This window comes from Clinocottus analis, unplaced genomic scaffold (assembly GCF_023055335.1).
Source record: "Clinocottus analis isolate CAN_PGR_092001 unplaced genomic scaffold, fCliAna1.0.p SCAF_17, whole genome shotgun sequence".
In the NCBI taxonomy this organism is placed as follows: Eukaryota; Metazoa; Chordata; class Actinopteri; order Perciformes; family Cottidae; genus Clinocottus; species Clinocottus analis.
The window spans coordinates 2,997,659-3,017,827 of record NW_027175898.1 but is presented as its reverse complement, the minus strand read 5'-3'; the positions used below and the strand labels follow the sequence as shown (position 1 = coordinate 3,017,827).

Below are 20,169 nucleotides of genomic sequence, written 5' to 3'. Positions count from 1 at the left end.
TTTAACAACTAATAATTGCAAAACCAATGTTTTAATTATATTAACACTTAAATGAATATGAGTCATAAAATACTTTTTTAAAGGTCGATTACATGCAGTTCAAGGCAAAGGCAAAAAAAAGAAGCAAAACAACTAAAAAGATCTAAATCTAATCAAATTTGAAATAAATTAAAATAGTTTCATGTCATTAAGGCTTACAGCAAACCAACGGTGCTGCAGTAAATGGTAGAGAACTATACAAACATATGTATGTCTGTATATTAAGCATTTCAGGATTCCTTAATGATAAAAAAAAATCAAAACAAATGTCTTTGGTAAAGTATGCAGCACTCTAAATCAACCATTATTATGTAAACCTCTCATTGTTAGTGTTTTGAAAGATTCATGTTCATCTGTTAGTCCATGTTTGTTTCTTTCATGTGGTTCAAGTCCTGGGCAGGTTATGGAAACATTTAACAGTCATTTTATTTATTTCTGTTTTTCTTCTTTCCTCTTCCAGATTGCATTTCCGCAGAGTCTTTGCAGCAAAGTAAACATATGAACCAACAACAAATAAGAATAAAAAGAAGGCACATTGGGCATTTTCTTAAACCACAAATCTGTTCTTGGTGGTCGAACCGCTCTTGGTGGCCGTGTCGGAGTGAGACTGGTAGCCAATAGTCATCTTGGTGGGCAGCCCCAGGCGCTCCTTGTAAGTGCTCCTGTCGACGGGGAAATGACACCATGAGAGGAGGTTGCGGAGGATGCACGCCACCTGCATTTATGAACATGAACATGCGTTGACACTGGAGACGCGCCTCACCCTATGAGTGTCACGGCGTCCCGGTTCTCGTAGTCCGATGTCCACACGGCTATTTTATCTCCTTTCGTGCGGATGTTGACCACCGCGCCGCAGACCTGGTCGCTGCAGTCGCCGAAGGCCTCTCCGACCAAGCACAGGAGCTGGCGAAGGGACGGAGGGGAACGAAAGCTCATTACCTGTTAAAATGCTCTGTGAGGAATGAGACTTCATTGGGAATATACAAATGGAATAATAACTAATTCTGAATTTTGTCATATTTTGAATAATAATGGAACATTTAGTGTGAAAGTAAATGCAGTCAGTGAGGATGCTGAAATATTACATTGTGGTATTTTACAGTGACAGTCTTACTTTGTTGCTTTTTCTAGAAACCAGCACTGACTCTACTAAATACTAACTGCTGCTCCGGCCCCCCGGGGATTTTTTTATGTCATAGCTTATAGCTGGAATATTGTTCTTGCAACACATTTCAAGAGCAAATCTGCGATGTTCAAGCAGATGCAGGTCCTGGACCAGCAGGATGAAGCAGCCCCCCCCACTCTGCGACAACTCTGTCTCACAGCTCGACAAAACTCATTAGTTTTTGTCCGCCATCATTAAAACGTTTCTCGGGTTTAAAATATGGCGATACAATCAGCGGAAATGTCACTGGAAAGAAAGGGACCCCTAGCGGCTGAGATTGACCAGCAGTCGCAGCACACTGACAGTAAAGTGCCGTCTGCTAACTGGCAAGTATTGCTCGCTGGATATCGGTATCACTGTCAGTGACCTTTAGAGCGGCTGGAGAGCTCAACACAACCCCGTGCGGAGTGCAGACTGAGCAGCAGACAAGCCAGATTTCACCTCGCTCTCATTTGACTGTGTTGTCACCCTTAATCATCAGCTGAGCCTACAGATTCATACACACATGTACACATGAGTTTTAAAATAGTCATAGAACCAGTTTGTGCAGAAGAATGTCACTACAACAGTCCGCTCCGTGGTATGAGAGGATGTAACCACCCATTTCAGCGGTGTGACACGTGTAATGGTCACATGGTGTGCATAGGGCTCAAGAAAAAGAGCCTTGGCGTCACTCGTCTTGTGTAACGACACCGGACAGAACACAAAGCACCTCAGCCACATCCAAACCTACCGTTTCCAGCCAGAAGCGGTCCAGGTCTAGTCTCCTCTGCTGCTTGTTGAGCGTCATCAGCCAGCGCCCGCCGCGCTTGTTCCTCTCGTCCTCCCACATGGGTTCGATGCCATCCTGCAGCGACGGCACAGATTGTCAACGCACTGTTTTCCGAGCCACTGCACTGAAAAACTCAAAATCGGGTTCAAGGTTTGCATGAAACTCAACATGTATCCAGTGATGGTTTTATATTTTGGTTGACGTCTTTGTCTCAAGTTGCATTTCTGCCGCAACATTCGGATTCGCACAGAAAAGTGTTTTTTTTTTTTAGGAGATTTCAAGTGTGAAGGGGAAATCGTATTGGTATTCATTGAAGTGACGGCTCTGCAGTGACTAGAAGTTCAGTCGTTAGTCTTTTTGCCCCAGGCAGATCCTGCTCATTGTTACAATAATAGATCACTGATTGTAGAACGCAGTGGGGAGGTGAGTGGGGAAAGATACTTTGCAAAATCTCAGCAGATAATGTTTGCTGCGTGCAAACTTAGGCTTCAAAGTGAACAAATCAGAAGTGTTTTTCAATAAGGAATAATTGTTAATAGATTAACTAAACCTATCCAATTAGGATGCTCAATCGAGCTACATCTTACATGGTAACAGCTGGCTGACAAAAAAACTAGAGGAAGGTGTTAACCTGTGTGCTTTGCTTAAGGCTACCTGGAATATCATAAAAGATATATGTATTCATATACATAATGTTTTAATTTCAGTAACAGTTCAGCAGGGTGAGCTTGCACAAGTTTAATGGGATGTAGGCAAAGCATCTGCGTATGTGGCTAGTGGTTACAATCCAATTAAATGGAATTTTTTTTTAACCAGCAAAAACATCTATACATCAAAAAGTCCCACGCTTAACTGCCCTTGCAAATGTTCAAACCCTTCGCCATCGTAGTCATCACCTGTCTCGTGCATTGTAATTAGCGGCTGCTCACCACGACTGCCATTTAGCTAACCGAACTTCAAAACACCCTTCTCCTCGTCCGTCATCACATCTGCTTAAATGAGCTCTTTTGCACATGAGCTCACTTAGTCGAGACAGATTCAGTCAGAGACGCTCCCGTCTACCCTCCAGTAACGGCGCCGTTGTTGTGAGTTGTAAATTCAATCTGGTATCGGTCTGTTCGTTATTTCACTGTCATTACAACCCTGCAATTCAAGATCACTTATTCTTCCAAGGATATCAGTTTAAAACAAAAGGTTTTTATTTTTTTTGTTATAAATAACTGGAAAAAGATGATTTTAACATCTTTGTACTCCCAGTCTGAATGATATCAGCTGTGTGTGTGTCCTGGCCTTTGCGAAGTTTGCAAAACATATTTTCTCGTGATGTGAATGTGCTCCTTCAAGAAAGTTGTTTAAAATCCTTCGATGTGGTTCCTTTAGTTTCATTGAGTCCACCCAGAGAGGATATTGGCATGCACAAATATGTAAAAAGCTGGTATTACATGTACTTGAACTACTCACTCTGTGCTTTTACATAAATGGCAAATAAATCAACGGTACCTTGAAAAGGGAGTAATCACAGCCTGACATGAGGTTGCTTGACAATTGGATGTGGTTGTAGAGTCTGAAATGCAGAGAACACAGCATGAAAAACATGCATAGCATGACATTTTACTGCTTAAGTCACTGCACAGGAAAACAAAAAAAATGAGAAATTTATTGCTCCTTACGCCCAGAAATCTTCAACTGTGTCAAATTTAGAGATGAGTCGCAGGTTGGCCTGCCATGTTTTGCTCTTGTCGTTCTTGAAGAACCACAGAGACCATCTGTTGGGGCGATAAACAGCAGAGGAATTAGCATAAATGCAAGAAGCCCCTAATTGAACGCAAGCTAACCGACAGAAACCAAAAGCCAATGACGCTTTCGGAGGAAATGAGCGACGTACAGAGGCCCCGCAAACTGTTGGTCATACCATCGACTGTCCAACGGTCCAATTAATAGAAAATGTGGTGTCACGCTTGTTAGAGATTGAATCTTCTTACGGCTCAGCAACTGCCTCCAGAAACTGCATGTGTGTCTGCGCTTTGTGGCAATATCACAGCATCGTGTTGCGTGTAACATTAATATCTAAACTTTGCCATCACAATCCAAATCATATTGAGAAGGCGGGCCGGGCCGAATGGTTTGTAATCGCCTGGCTGCAATGCAAAAATCTGAATGTTTAAACATGATTTAATCTAACAAATCTTCTGCTTCATTACGTATTTGTTTGGCTTTTGCGAAACACTATTTTTGCCACGGTCCAAAGAAATGGTTGCAGCCACGAAGCCCGCACCTTTGTTAATGGGGTGGTCAAGCAGCAATCTAACGGCACCAGAAATTACATTCATACAACCACACTAACACCAAATAATGTTTTTATATAGGTGAAGATGTCAAAGCTTTAAATGTAAAAAAAAAATTAAAAAAGAGCCATAATGGTAACACCTCCTATGTACAGCAGGCATATAGAGAATAAAGAAGATATCCATGGAAAACAGACTGCAAACTGGTTTGTAATTAAAGATTTGAAATTCCCTCGTCACTCGTGCTGATTAACAGCTCAGGGGGCGGACATGCCGCTCCACCAGAAACATCTGTTAGTCAGAATCGCCTGTGGTCCGATCCCTATTCGGCACAAGTTTATTATAAAGCCATTAAAGCAGCTCGTCTGTCAGTGCGTTTGGGTCCAAATTTATGGCCGAAAACGGAACAAGTCAACCGATACTAATTGAATGCCCTTGAAAGGCATCGTATGTGCATAACCGAAGATCTAATGAGCAAATATGACAAGTCTCCATTGGCAGGCTTGAGGTCAATTCAATGTCAACTTGTTTGGGAAAATATTGGAATGTTTAATTATGTGTTGCCTCAGATTAAGATCTGAGGCAACATGTACGGTATAATATATTTGATGGCACCTATACAGGATGTTTATTTTCTCTCTAATGCATGCTGGATTAGCCTTATGCTCCGAGAAAACATTAAGCAGATCAGTAAAATGTATATATGCAAATAGGCTAACGTTCTTTGACTTTCAGCTGCATAATTTAGCTGTATGGGAAATCATGTTTGTCCTAATTTGTCCCAAACAAATTTAAAATGGTCAATCTGTAGTTGGTGGTGTTGCTATTGGAACGCCACCAACGTATTTCAAATATCAGAACTGAGCCGCGAGACGCCAGTAAAATGTTCACAGCCCAACTTTTCCATCAGACTGAGCTTTCCGTTGAGTTTGGGTTTCTTCTTGACCCTTTTGGACATAAATATCCCTGTGGAATTTAAATATGTGTAAAATATTCACTTGATGCATATTGGTATTCGGTACAGAAGGGAGTTGGACTCCAGGATCGAGAGGAAAGCACTGAAACCGTCTGGACAGGTCACCAGACTATCGCAGACAATCAAAGACTTGGGAAACAAAGTTTACCATCCAGCAGAATGCAATAGTGTAGGATGTGACGGGAAATTAATTTTAACACCTGTAGAGCGTGAAAACGTAAACCAAAATAATCAAACATTCATATCTTCTTAAATATCATAAAATAACTTGCCATAAGCTAAGAAATCATTATAAGATCGTAAATCAATCAAATATATATTTTTACACAAAATGAATGTAGATATTATTTAATCACCCGCTCAGTCTCGCTGTAAAGTGGGCCGGTTTTGAATTTATATAACATATGTATGTATGTATGTATGTATGTATGTATGTATGTATGTATGTATGTATATATATATATATATATATATATATATATATATATATATATATATATATATTTTAACACAGTTTTATGGTGCGCCGTGCCGCAGACCATTTGGTGAATTGCTCGTCTTCCTCCGGATGAACACAGCAATCAACAGTTTTTGGCGAGTGGTCAGTTCATGTTTTGCTTCCACGTCTGTGTGAGCTGTCCAGTCGGTTGTGTGGAGGAAGGGTCCCTCAGTGCCCGAGCTGTGATTAAGGACGATATTTGTGACACAAATCTTTTCACCAAAGTTGATGATGCACACATTCCCCCAGGTCCACGTTTTATACAGTGCACACTCACAAACACACACACCAGTACTGAGACTGGCATATCTGAACATGTGATTTCTCCATTTTGCCTCAAAAGTGGAAGTCGAAACAACTGGCAAATGTTCCTTTCATTTACATTTTGTGTCAATCGAAACCTTCTGAATTTAACAGGCACACTCTAGCTGTTACTAAAGCATCATTACAACTAAAAGCATTACTTTTATTACCACCTAATCCGTCAAAAACTTAATTAAATAATCAAATATTCTTTTAATTAAGGTCCAAAAATGTGTGGAAAACACCCGTGGCAAATTCTGAAAGACCATGATTATGTTCTCCCACATCAAAAGTAGAAAACCCAAATGTTTTTTTGACAATTTTTTTTTATTATACAAAGCTGAGAAAAGTATTCAGTATTAGTTGTGTTGTTCCTATGATCGATTGACGAATCGTGTAAGTTCGGTAAGTTCAATAAAGTTGGCATAAAGAAATTGGCATTAACAAACGGAAAAATAGTGAAAATGATCTAAAACATTCTATGTTTTCTCAACCCTTAAGACTATCATTGAAGTGGTTCCAGATATAGTGAGTTTATAAAATGACAAATGTAAATATTTAGTTTGCTTCTTACTGCTTGCAGTAGTAGTATAAAGTGTAGTAGATTCTGCAGACCTGAAGCATGATCCTTTGCTGTCAGAGTGATTATGAATGTACTGATTTAGAGAGGGATCGTCAGGCATCGTACATCATTTTGAAAAATTAAACATGCGTGTTCCAAGGCTTCGATTAAATGAACTGGCTATCTCGAATGACCCCAACCTGTTCTGAAGGGGGTGTTTGATGTAGGACTCTGGGTCCACAATCTCTTGTCCAGTCTCCTCCGCTCCATCTTCATCCGGCAGAGTTGGACTCGAGCTGGTTTCCTAAAAGGCAGTGAGGTAGAGGTGAGATACATATAAGGGAGGCTGGCAGCGTATCTATCATTTTTATTAATACTATTATTGTAATTAGTATACATTATTCTGTAATATTAGTACGACATCTTATCTCTGATGGAGTTCTTCAGCCATAGCAGCTGACTACATTTAAATACAAGCCAATATTTAGAAAGAGCCCATTTGACAAAACAATGTTGTATATAATCTCGAACGAGAGTATTTCCAAAATAAAAGTCGAATTATAGTCACAAAATATTAAAAAAATAAAAACCCGTGACGTAAGCGTTAACTAGTGAAACCAACATGAACATCTGGAACACAGTCCGCCTTTAAGTGAAAACACAGTTTAACGTCAATCATCGGTGCCAACTTGTACCCAGTTTCGTTACTGGTGGCAAGATACTTCGGGAAAGTGTTAACTTCATTGTCAGGCCGGCTGTGTCGATTCCCCGGATGTTTGTTGATTAACATAAAGATCACCACTCACTTTGCATTCAAACAAGCGATCCACCAGTTCAACATGTGCCGCTGAAGTTAACGTAGCCAGTTACCGGCTTAGTACAAACTGGGACGTGACCGCAAACTGTTGGACCGGGTCTTCAATTCGGCGTGCATTTCATACACTGAATAGCGTTTAATTCAGGGGGGGGGGATACTTTTAAAACTGCCACTTTAGCTTTCTTACGGTCATCTGCCGTCATGCTAAAGTAACCGTCACACCAACTAACTAGTTAGCCACCAAAGTAGCCAACGCTGCATTTGCAGAGGTCAGCACCGAGTAACTTCAACCAACTTTGACAGCTGAAATTGTAGTTACAAAAAACAAACTGCTATTTATATTTCACGACTTATATCGTATGCCGAATCTACTTTTAGTTCACAGCAGTCATACCCGTCTTGACTAATAATTACTCCGGTGTGTAGTATTGCGGTAAAGCTAAGTAATAGCTCAGTAACTCATTTTGTAATGGCTCTATTGCGCAAAGGTGAACGGCACGTCGGTGAGCTGTAACGTTAACGTCAGCGTTCAAGCTGGGAGATCTCCGCACACACGAGCGTCTCTCGCTCACGCTCGGGTCGCGGCACACAAGGCAGACACACTTACAACTAGTCAAAACAGCAAACGTGATCGTAACAACACTCAGTTTCTTTTTGAAGACACATGTTTAAAGTTACCAGCTTGTAATTACAGCAATAAGCCGCTCCCCCGCCCCACGCAAACGTTTTGATACGATATCTCGTAAAAGTACTCACCGGTTCGGCGGTCGCCATCTTAAAAATCTCTGCTGGAAAAAGTTTCTGTTGATTGGGCAGAGCTGCGCAACGTGACGTTCGCCGCTGCGCACATGCGCAGTGTGCAGTCGCTGGCTGGTCCTTTCAACGCGACTCCACCCCTCCGGCAGACGAAGGCATGGCGAGCACCGAGGCTAGAAGGGAGTGTGAGACAGAGGGCTGCAGCAAGGACGCCAAGCTCCAGTGTCCCACATGTATCAAGCTTGGCATTCAAGGCTCCTATTTCTGTTCCCAGGTACTGCTGCATTTTCGGCTTGTCCAGTTTGAACGTCGGCTGTAGCCGCACACACACACACAGACACACACACACACACACACAACTAGCTTTAGGCCTTTCTGTCTCATCACGCGGCTGCTAACTGTCAAGCTAGGTAGACATGTGTAATTGTGAGAGGCTTTGTAAACCGCTAATAACGTATTTGGATAACGTCAACGAATAGGCTTTCCGGTGGTGAATTATACAATTTCCAGAGGAGGAATAACGCATTCAGTCATCATCATAACTGAGCCTGTTGGCCGAGGGGAAAACGTTTAAGCTAGCTAACTGTCGGCTGATTAGCTCAAGTGAGTCCCCGGTATCGTCCCTTGCTCAAAATGGGGGAGAAAAAAAAAAGCCCATAGTGTCAAGCTCGCTCGCTGACAGCTAGATACAGCTGCGTGACATAATGTCAATTTTTGTATTGGTGACAGGCGTTGTAATGATTACACAGACTGAGAGGAATGACGAGTTGTGGCTGTGAAGTGCCACAGAGTTAATGTTGCGTGACAGAGCGTTTGTTGTCACGATGTCTCTGTCTCTCTCACACACACACACACACACACACACACACACACACACACACACACACACACGAGTTTAACGATGGATTCCTAAACGACAGGACCTCACACCCTGAGTTCCCTGTCTTCTCTGAGCATTGGGAAAAGTACTGATGGACTCACTGTCCATGCAGTTCGTCTTTCACTTAAATACTAAGAGGGCTTTTAAGAAGTCGCGTGAATCCCACTTGACAGTTGCTGCTTTTGGGGGCAATGTTTTCTCTTCTTCTTCTTGCAGACACTGCATTGGAAACGTCTCTGCCAACAAAGTATTAAACATTAAGCTACAGCAACTGCTCTCTCAGCAGAAGGGCCCTGCGATGCTCTCTGAGGCAAAAGCTTTATAAATAGTTGGGTTGGCAGTTTAAATGATCGTGCGGTGGCGGTGCCATGGTATTTGACCCTAGAAGATCTTTGCTGCGGTTGCAGTTTTTGTGGCCGCGCAACCTGACCCCGCTTTCTATATTTCCACGTCTATCTTTCTCTGCTGTTAACTGTCCCAACGCGACACCATTGAGAGGAGGAATACATGGCTAAGTGATGGGTTCAAAGTCTTTATTGTGAAAATCCCCCAAATACTGTTTTAGGGCACTTTCTATGCTGTCACGGTGTGCACGTAACATTTTTTTTCTTCTTTTTGGGGTTGAATGTTAGTTCAGCGAACGCTTGAGTTGAATTTGCACGTTGTCGGTCATTGCACGCTCCCATTTAGGGTTTCTGTCTGTGTTTTCATTTCCAGGAATGTTTCAAAGGGAGCTGGGTGTCTCACAAGTTGCTGCACAAAAAAGCAAGTATGTATTCCTGGTCGTTGTCAGTTCTGTACACCGTTTACACCTGAGGACTCATTCTCAGCATGTGAACGAATAAGTTGCATGCTTGTTCTGAGTTTTCTTTTCTTTTTTAAAGTAATGTTCTAAACCTACACGTGGTGTTCAATCAGTGCTCGTTTTGAAAGTCATGATACTCCATTGACTGTGAACCAACGCGGTGGTGTCAGATGTTTCAGATAATACCTTATGCTGTGTTTTGTCAGAGGATGACCAGAACGAGAATGAATCCAAGAACTGTGTGGAGAATGACATCAACACAGACCCGTGGCCCGGCTACCGCTACACAGGGAAACTACAACCTCATTATCCACTGGTAAGCTCTCACTGAGTTGTAACACATTCACATTCAAGTAAAACATAAAAAGAAGGCTTGAGTGCGGCTATGCATGAGCGATGGCACCCTTTTTGTTCCCAGTTGGTTGCACTCAGTGGGGCTAAACTGATTTGCAATATTCTCTAAATTTTCCCAATCGTTAATACCCGGTGGCAACTGGGAAGAGATAATTACCTTTCACCACAATGTTTTAAATGTTAACTTCTCCCCTGCGACCCAATTGTGAGCCCAAATTACATCAACTCCTTTAAGTAGAGATGACGAACCGTCCTTGCTACACGCCACACCGTATAGTTAAAAAAAAAATCCAAAACGGGGCCATATAATAAAACCTGTCGGTGCACATTTAATCCGAATGTGTCGGAACAAATTGTAACACCAAATTGCCTTCGATAAAGAATGGAGGACAGCCTTAGGGGGGGAAAGGAACGAACAGAGAGTACCAGGGAATTATATATATTTTTAAAAAATGGTTGCTTGCATCAATTATTTCCTTGTTCATGTGATTTATGTGAATCCCATAACGTTTCTGTTCTCTCCTTGGCTGCTGCTGTAGACTCCCATGAGGCACGTGCCCGGTGACATCCAAAGACCTGACTATGCTGATCACCCCAGAGGTACCTGTGCTCCTTTCTCAAGGAATATGTTTTCAGCTAATCACATTGGCTCATCGTCCTCTTGGGAAACTTTAGTATTTTCTTTAAAATTGCAATTTTAGTTTTTAACACCAAACCAATACTACGGAGTGTAACATACTTTTTTCCCTGGAAGCAAAGCCATAGCATCCTGGCATCGCCAGACAAATGTTGTCACGCAGAAATGCAAAACACAATCTGATTGTATACGCCTCAAACTGACTGATCAACATAGTAATATTTATTTACGTTCTTTATACAAATTCATTTTTGGCCTTTGTGAATCCACAAGTAGAGAAAAAAGGATTGTGATGCTAATGCCGATTACATTTTTCCCGTCGGTATCGGCAAGTTCCGTTAATCATGTTGTTGCACCATTTTGTCAGCTGTGTCTGAAATCGATGATTGAATTATGCAAAGAGTGAGTCATCTCGGTTCCTTCTCACGTAATTTCATCTCATCAATCAAGCAGGTGCGAGCAGAGACAGAGTAGCATCAAATTTTAGCAATTTGCCACCGTTACACAATTACAAAAATCTGTCAGTCGAGATAAAAGACAGGCCTGTTCTCTGTCTGTCGTTGGTCATGTAGTACAAAGGGTTTAACCTGAACCAGGCCTTACGACCAATCGTATTAGAGTCATGCGAGGTTAGTAGTATACGGCTGCGAGAAATAGAAATAATATCCATATATTCAAGCGGTGACGCTTACTAGAAGCGCACCGGTAAGCAGCGTCGGTCGATGCACAAGTTCAGGTATCGGGAGAAGAAATTGAGCTCACATTCTGAGCTGCAAGCCGTTGAGGGCCTGTCTCGGTTTATTTCTGTGGTAGACAAAGCAGTCATCCATGGATGTGTCTTGTGCTTTTCTATTTTTTTTTATGTGTTTTGCTGTGCAAACAGGACAGTTACACATTTGCACCCTTATTATGTGGTTTGAGCGGTTGGCTGACAGCTGTACACAGCTGCTGATTTAAGGTGTGTATTTTCAGGAGGATACTCGTATCATGTCACTGGATTTAGTTCCGTTCAGTATTGCGACAACAAAAAAGCTTTTATTTTTTTTAATAATTCTTTGCACGTCCACTATTTTGATGCACTCCCTCAGGTTTTATTTTAGCATTTAGCAACTGAATCACTGGCTCAACACCTCACTCTGGAAAGCCAGCGGGCGCAGGTTTATTTCCGTCACGCTGCTTCAATGAGCAGGTGTTAATAAACACAAGACACCTCTAATTGGAACCTGCGTATTTACCTGGTCTCGTTTCTCCGGGAGAGATATTCAGTGTGCAACCATGGCAACCTCTACATCCCTGTCATCCGACTGCATAGATACTCGGGTCGTCATGGTTACAGTCTCTTCAGTCTCCTGTGATGTCTTCTCGGGGACTGAAGCTCAATTGTTGCAGGCTCGTGTTGCTCAACGCGGCAGCGTTACTGAGCCCAAGTCAAATCTGGAACAGTGTTTATTTATTTATAATGATAACAATAATGCTTTTTATTTATAAAGTGCTTTTCTAAGTACTCAAAGTCACTTTGCATAACAGTTAAAATATCCTAAAACAAATAGAATAAAACTAAATGAAAGCAGTAAGAGAGCACACAGTCATACATTAAAAGCAGTTTTAAGAGGTGAGTTTTGATTTGTGATTTGAATGTGGGGAGGTCAGAGGGCGACGGCGGCTACAGAGAAAGCTCTGTCGATTTATTTATTCCTACACATTAAATGGTGGTTATTACCCCGAATAAACCCGATGGTGGGGAAGTGGAGCACACAATTCTGAGGACCTAAAAATGTGCACACTGTGATTCTCATGCCTTTCTTCTCTCCTGAGCAGCTGTATCAAAGTGTAAGTAAGTCTAATTGATTGTTGCACTCGCACCGTCGGCTCTGCGGGTCAAAAGGCTGCGTTCACACAAACCTGTCTCAAGTCTGCGTTGCCAGGCAACTGTTGGTGTTCATCCAGCAGTCATCTTGCTGGGTTGATGAATTATAAATTAGCGAGTCGTTGATGACTCCACTGCCTTGAACAATGTCTGGTTAAATAACGGCCCTTAATGTGCTTTTCATGCCAAGAATTCTGATCTGGTGCAATCTGTAGTTAAACTGCCGAGGGGAGGAGGGTCTCACGCGTTGCCAAGCTGCAGCTGCCAGCGTTGCTGCTCTCCTCCAAGCAGCAGCAGCAGCAGCAGCAGCAGCAACGGTCCTCTCTCCTCCAAGCAGCAGCAACGTCCTGCTCCGTCCCCCTTCTGTGTCGACGGTGCGAGTGTCAGCGCAGCCTGCCTCTGCTGTCGTCCCTCGTTCTGTGTAGGAGCAGCTAGTTGTCCCCTAGTGCCGTAGCGCTGGTTAGAAATGTGGGATTCATGAATGTCGTAACTAAAGAAAGCTTGAGTTGTAAACCATTAGAGAAAAAAAGGGCCTTGACTTTTGATAAAGGGATTTGAAAGACGATGTCGACGTCGCGTGCCTCGAGCGGTCTTAAACGACGAGTTCCACAGAAGTCAGAGAAAAAGGCAATCTTTTTCTTTTCACTGCAGAGGGACTACAGATGCAAATGATCTTAGAGCTATAATCTGTTACGCTGCATCAAATGGAAGTTAAGTCTTCAAATGTACATCGTACCTTTTTTTTATATTTTTTTTTAAAGAAAGAAAATAATATTTTGAACATTCTGTGTGGGTGGAATGAAGTTATTCAGTGAAATCATGATGTGAAATTATTGAAGCCCCTTTATCAAATTTGGAAATGTGGTCACTGGCAGGAAAGCAACCGCTCGTTATGACCTTTATGTTCATTCTTTTTTTCACAATGTAGATTTATCAAAAAAAAACGATCCGATCGTTTTCAACCCAGTCTTTGACTCGAGACATGGTTCATGTTGATAGAAGGAAAATAGCAGGTTGTGTAGAGATGCAGCGTAACTGCAAGATGAAAGAAGGATGACGATGCTTATTCCTTCTCACAAACAAATGACCTGTCGTCTTCCGTCATCTACGATGTAAAACCAAACACCAGGTGTTTGTAAGTCTGGTCGATAGACCTCCGACGGGTCCCGTCTGAGTCGGCTCGTCAGCATCGCCAGAGCGCTGACGTGTGAATGACGCCGCTTGTCTGTCCTCGTTCCCTTCACAGGGATATCCGAGTCGGAGCAGTCTCTGAAGGGGACGTCGCAGATCAAGATCCTCTGTCCCGAGGACATCGAAGGCATGCGAGTAGTGTGCAAGGTAACGACGCAGGCCGCCGCTGACGCTGGTGCCACGGTTTGCAATTTGTTCCCCCCCCCCATTTTAATGTTCGTGTGTTATTCACAGCTGGCGCGAGAAGTCCTGGACATCGCAGCCTTGATGGTGAAAGCGGGTGTTACAACGGAAGAAATCGACCACGCCGTGCACCTGGTATGCGCTCGCTCACTTGACCGACATCTAATCCTTTACTCGTCTCACTATCGCTGAAACCAACATGCTTTGTCTATTCAGGCTTGCACAGCCAGGAACTGTTACCCCTCCCCTCTCAACTACTACAACTTCCCCAAATCCTGCTGCACGTCTGTCAATGAAGTCATCTGCCACGGCATCCCGGACCGAAGACTATTACAAGAAGGAGACATTCTCAACGGTACGCTCACTGCACCACACGTTACATGTGTTTTAGAGTTGCAGAGTTTTTAAATGTATTTATTTAACTTTCTTCGCTGTTGCATCCTCCAACAAACACACCTAAGATATATTTTTCCTTTTAGTTTTTTCTCATTATCTCCTATCCTCGATTTTAAACCTGGCTGAAGAAAGTTGAGCTAAGTTTGGATGCAGGGAAATGTTTTATTAAAGAGCGTGAAGTAGAAGGGGAAAAGAAGCCTCCTCCATGACAAATGGTTCTACCGGCATCCTGAAATGGTGTCAGCGGGAGATTGGCCAATTTTAGTCTCTTTATGAATATTTCCGTGAAGGCGATGTCTTCCATCCGCCACTCCCCTCAGAGCCTCTGATGGAGCGCTTGCCAACAACTCATCTCTCGCTGCGTGGTCCCGACAAGACAAATTGTTTCATTAACCTTTAGCAGTGGGGATTTCATGTCAGTTCTGCTGCTCTCTATATTTCTCCATAAATGGGAGAAGTCCCAGTTTGCCCAGCAGCAATTTCATCAGATGTCCCTCGCCCCCAAGAAGAGAGACACGTTTTAGTTTGGCTTCGTGAATGGGTCGACGTTTCCCCCCGCCCCTGAAAACGTGCCGTGATGTTTCAGGTTGTTCATAACGGTGCCTTTCTTTGTGTCGGACACAATAGAATCTAGTGTCGTGCAACACAATGGCTCTGACGCATTCCCCGTCTCCCCCTTGCGCAGTGGACATCACCGTCTACCACAATGGTTTCCATGGCGACCTCAATGAAACCTTCTATATCGGCGAGGTGGATGAAGAGGCGAAGAAGCTGGTTCAGACCACATACGAATGCCTTATGCAGTCCATCGACTCAGGTAGGAACCCAGTTTGTTTCATTTTGCTGATGCCGTCGCCGCTCTTTGTTGAGAGTTTGTGCACTCTCATGATACGGATGGGCTGGTTGGCGTGTAATTGGATATTAGCAAAGACATTGCAGGACGGATGCTGAAGATTCATTTGAATTAATTTAACAAAACGATGTGGGCATTACATTGTTTGTCCACCAGAGAGCACCGACTTTTCACAGCCAGTTGAGATCGAATGGTAATTTTTGACCTCGGAAGATCCATTTTCATGTTTCTGAGCCGTCAACAATTAACTTTCTACCTCAACTTTGAAGCTCACGTGGACAAAGTTCTAGTATACATCTGTAATAGTTCATTTTTAAAAACAAAAAAGTACACTTTTGGTATCATCAATAAGTATCATGATCAGATGTTTGTTTTTTTTAGCTCTATCAGCTCTGTGTCCACCAGGCTGTAAACTACAGCTCATATATCTAACGCATGAAACCCTCATGCTTCCTGTTTTCACAGTGAAGCCCGGCATTCGCTACAGAGAATTAGGGAACATCATTCAGAAGCACGCTCAGGCCAACGGCTTCTCGGTGGTGCGGAGCTACTGCGGCCACGGCATCCATAGACTTTTCCACACCGCTCCCAATGTGCCACATTATGCCAGTGAGTAGTCGCGTGTTTTGAATCCCTTGAAAGTTGCCATGGAATATGTCCCGCACGCCCGCTTACGACCGGATGATTTTCATGTTCATTCATTTCCCAGAAAACAAAGCAGTTGGCGTAATGAAGCCCGGCCACGTGTTCACCATTGAGCCCATGATATGTGAAGGTGAGTGTGTCTGTATACTGTGAACAACAACGGTGATCATTGTAAGGATAATAGTCTTTCAATGGATATAAATAAGACATAATTAGCACAATTATCCAAAACAAATTAAAACGGAGTAAAGCGAGGCGAGAGTGTAAAGTAATATATCACTCTGCTGTCGGGGAAATAAAATGTCAGCTTCGTCATTGCATGACATTGCATTCAGCAGATGATTTATTGCGGGTTTAGAAGTAGGTTGTGCTCCGAACTTATTTAAAAAAAAAAAAAAAAAAGGTGTGGTTTTGAAAAATTGGTCACTGTAGCTCTCTAACATTGATGTGTTGACTGGCTCAGGGCGGGTTGACTGCCGTGTAACATAGAACGAGCGATTACAATCTTAAAAACGCCACCGTAACCTCTCACGGCTCTCCGGCAGCGTTTGGTCCTGCGGCTCTGTTTAATTGATGCTCTGCGTGTCACAATCTCAGGTGGCTGGCAAGACGAGACGTGGCCCGACGGCTGGACGGCGGTGACCAGAGACGGGAAGCGCTCGGCTCAGTTCGAACACACCCTGCTGGTGACGGAGACCGGCTGCGAGATCCTCACCCGCCGCATGGAGGACAACGGGCGCGCTCACTTCCTCAACCAAGTGTAGGCTGGACTGGAGCGCACCAAGGACTGGACTTTCCAGACACTGACACCCAGCACCTCTGGGCCTCAAGCGTGCACGTCTGCACACACACATGCACACACACACACACGCGCACACACACACACACTCCATCTCAAACAGGAGGCACCACCCCTTGAGCTCAGTTAAACTGCGGCGCTCATTGTTCTTTGAATTAAATATCGGTTCCTCAAATTAAATGGAAGTACTTGAATGTGTCTTATATTACACGTGGATGGCTTTATTAGTGAAGACTGTATCCTTTGAAGGAAACATGAACGTATTGATGAGATTTGGTTTTGCTTAGTGGTCGGGCTCGACATCAGGCCTGTTTTTGACCTCTGGGTCGTGTCACCCAGTGTTTCTTACTGGCTGGCTAGTTGTTGTCTGTGGTATGTGTGCGTGCGTGTGTGTATGTGCGTGTGGTGCTCAGGGCAAATCTAACTAGTACGCCATGCTTCACTTCTTTTCTCTCAAACTCTGCTAACTTTATCACAATTCATACGAGTTTCCCAGAGACGGATCGAAAAGAATCAGCAATACTGCAGATGAGAAGAAAGAGGCTTCCTGGAAACTGGGTCAACAAGTCTCACAGCTCAACGACTCGCAACTCAAATCTTGTTTCAAAGCGAGAAAATAACACTAGATTGAAAAACGGTTGTTACGTTTAGATTACAGATCAACACAAATCATCCCCCAGCCTTTTTCTGCAACAGAAGCAGAGTTCACCAACAGATGTATCTAAAGGAGTAGTTTGATATTTTAGGAAATACTTCCTAAATACTTAGGAAGTCTTGGTTTAATGAGGTGATTGATACCACTCATAATCGTCCCTTTCTATATTTAACGGCAACCAGGAGACTGGTAGCTTAGCTTAGCATGAAGACAAAAGGAAACGCCAAGCCTGGGTCTTGAAAGCACAATAATTCACACATTATACCTCTATTGTTTATTTTGTACAAGAAAATGTAGTAAAAAACATAACTGTTAAAACCACAAGTTGTACATTTTTGTTCTTCTCTTTGTAGGGTTTAAGCAGACTTTGTTGTAATAACATGTTAATAACCTGTTAATAATGAAGTTTAGATTTGCTGGAAAGTGGATTTTATTAGCTTTTTACAGAGCCAGGCTTACCGTTTCTAGTCTTTATTCTAAGCGAGGCTACGCTAACTTCTCCTGGTTGTAACCTCGTATTTAATTTACAGATATGAGACTTGTATTACTCTATTACTTCTAAAAGAAAAAGCTAAATTGGATCATTTCCATGAATTAAGACATTTCTGTGCAGCTTAGTAAATCACAAGAATTGATTGTTTTATTGCGCCATGTTAGCTAACCACAGCACGGGGACAACTAGCACTGTGCCATCTACCTGGTGGCGTGTGCAGTAGTAGCCTCTTCCCTCAATTGTCCTGTGGCTATTTTTAACAGTCCACTCTGACGCCGCCACAGAGCGTCCTGCAGAGGTTCCCAGGATGAGGCGGCGTCGAGCTTGTTGACCCGGCTCAGAGGAAGTCTCCCTCTGCGTCTCGCGTACCCGACAGCCCTGGTGTAGCAAAATGAGCCTTAATGTGTGAATCTAGGAATCAAAAACACGGCGGGTATCTCAAGGCGCGTTAACCGGTGTTAACCCCTCATCTCGACGGTCACCATTTACCTTGACGTGGGGGATTCTCCCCCGGCGTGAGCATCGTTTTCATTCTTTCTATTTTCAGAGGACTAATGTGATCACTGTTTTCTCTGCCATCTTTGTATTTCTTCTAATGGAGTAATAAACGACTCTTCTGTAGCTCTGTGTGGGCGAGTTTGTCCTTGGATGTACTGGTGATCCTAATCCCGAAACTTGGTCTAATTCACCAGCCTTTTTATGACTAGAAAGGACTGTCGGGGTACCTGGGAGCCTTAACGCCCTTTTTAAACCAAGTGGAGTACGATGAGGGTCAAAGCTGCATTTGAGATTGTATTATTTTACTTCAAGTTACGTTAACTGTGAATGTATCAGTACACTTTTAGCTTCATATAGTTACGATGTAAGTTATCTGCTTCTCTGAACATACATGACTCGATTCAGGCCCCGGGGACATGACTTCATAGTATATTATTAATTATTAGACTGACTAATAAATGGTGATTCATCCCGTGGACAAGAGGTTGGCTGCAGTTCAGCAGGAATTAAGTACTCAAAGCGTTCATAGCACATGAACAAGCAGACAAGGTGCCGGTGTCTACCAGTCTGTAAGGTGACTTCTCAAGGTCCGCTTCACTGAGGATATTACAAAGTTTTGCAGCAGAGTGCAATATGGCCGACTTTCCTGAGTGGAGGTTGAGAGAACAAACCATTTGTTTACATAATAAAACGATTCCTTTTTTTTTTTCTCATGTATTTTCAAAAAATGACACGTCGAGGAGTTTTATATTTTTCATGACAACTGTTTCATTGCACCCTGTCACTTCCTAAATAAAGGCTTCACTGTAACTGCGCTTGGCTACTTGCACTGATCTTTGTGAATTGGACTGTTTTCCAATGGAAAGCGGCAAATCGTCTGTATATAACCTCATTTAAATACGCGCAAATAACACTTTCTTTTTGTTGTAATTGTCCAGGGTCAGCGGTCGTGGAAGTTGCGCAATCCCTCGAGTGAATTCGTCCGTCGGTGTGCAGAACTGAGTCGCTAAATCCTGAACTCTCCTCGCGCCAAAAGTGCAAAACACCAAATCCCGTCACACATGCTGGGTCCTCGCGATCCAGAAACCTCAACTCCCGTTCACTAAAAGCCCAACTGAGAATCAGAAGTAGTTTAAGGTTGACGCTAAAATGCCCCACAATCCCTTTTAAAACATCCTTTTCAAGCTCATGTGTCCTCATACGAATCCTTCAAAACCGTATAAATACTGAAGGGGGAGAAAAACTTTTAGCTTCTGGGTTCCAGCTGTAGAGCATGCACTGAGCTACTGGGGGAAACATGGCCGCTGACATGTTACGCCTAACCGGGTGTGACACCGCTGAGTACAAGCAAGTCGTCGCAATCCTCTCGAGTCCGCTTCAGTTTGAGTCAACTTTATTATTTTTTGGGGGGGGGGGGAAACGGAAGGCGCATCAGCCGAGCTCGGCGAGAAACACTAGCAGTGAAAACTTAACAAAAAAAACAGCGTTGTTCTCAAATCCTTCAGGGAGAATAAAATAGAGGCTCGTTCCACTTCGTCTGCTCGGCCTTTTCGGCACGCTCTCCCACAACTTCATCGGGCCTCGACGTCCGAGCTTCCCCTCAAAATGAAGCACTTCAAATCCTTGAGTAAAACAACTGTCCGTCCTTCGTGCCGTTCGGGCGTTTGTGATTTCACTGCCTCATTATTCATTCAGCCGAGATCAAAGAGTATTTCACCATAATCTTGTTGTGGTTCCTC

General features: G+C 43.2%; 2 protein-coding genes across 2 annotated transcripts; one reads left to right on the top strand and one right to left on the bottom strand.

Moving 5' to 3' along the window:
- On the bottom strand, positions 1 to 8,298 carry eif4eb (eukaryotic translation initiation factor 4eb). Its single transcript, XM_068580072.1, has 7 exons — positions 8,175 to 8,298; positions 6,802 to 6,905; positions 3,647 to 3,742; positions 3,477 to 3,540; positions 1,938 to 2,051; positions 803 to 942; positions 1 to 701 (listed from the first exon to the last, which is right to left on the bottom strand). Exons 1-7 carry the CDS (start codon positions 8,190 to 8,192, stop codon positions 587 to 589), a joined length of 651 nt encoding a protein of 216 aa, XP_068436173.1. The 5' UTR covers positions 8,193 to 8,298; the 3' UTR covers positions 1 to 586.
- On the top strand, positions 8,255 to 19,244 carry metap1 (methionyl aminopeptidase 1). Its single transcript, XM_068580071.1, has 11 exons — positions 8,255 to 8,448; positions 9,772 to 9,823; positions 10,066 to 10,175; positions 10,753 to 10,813; positions 13,964 to 14,055; positions 14,143 to 14,226; positions 14,308 to 14,446; positions 15,173 to 15,304; positions 15,806 to 15,949; positions 16,050 to 16,115; positions 16,583 to 19,244. Exons 1-11 carry the CDS (start codon positions 8,332 to 8,334, stop codon positions 16,747 to 16,749), a joined length of 1,164 nt encoding a protein of 387 aa, XP_068436172.1. The 5' UTR covers positions 8,255 to 8,331; the 3' UTR covers positions 16,750 to 19,244.
- Positions 19,245 to 20,169: the final 925 nt, after the last annotated feature.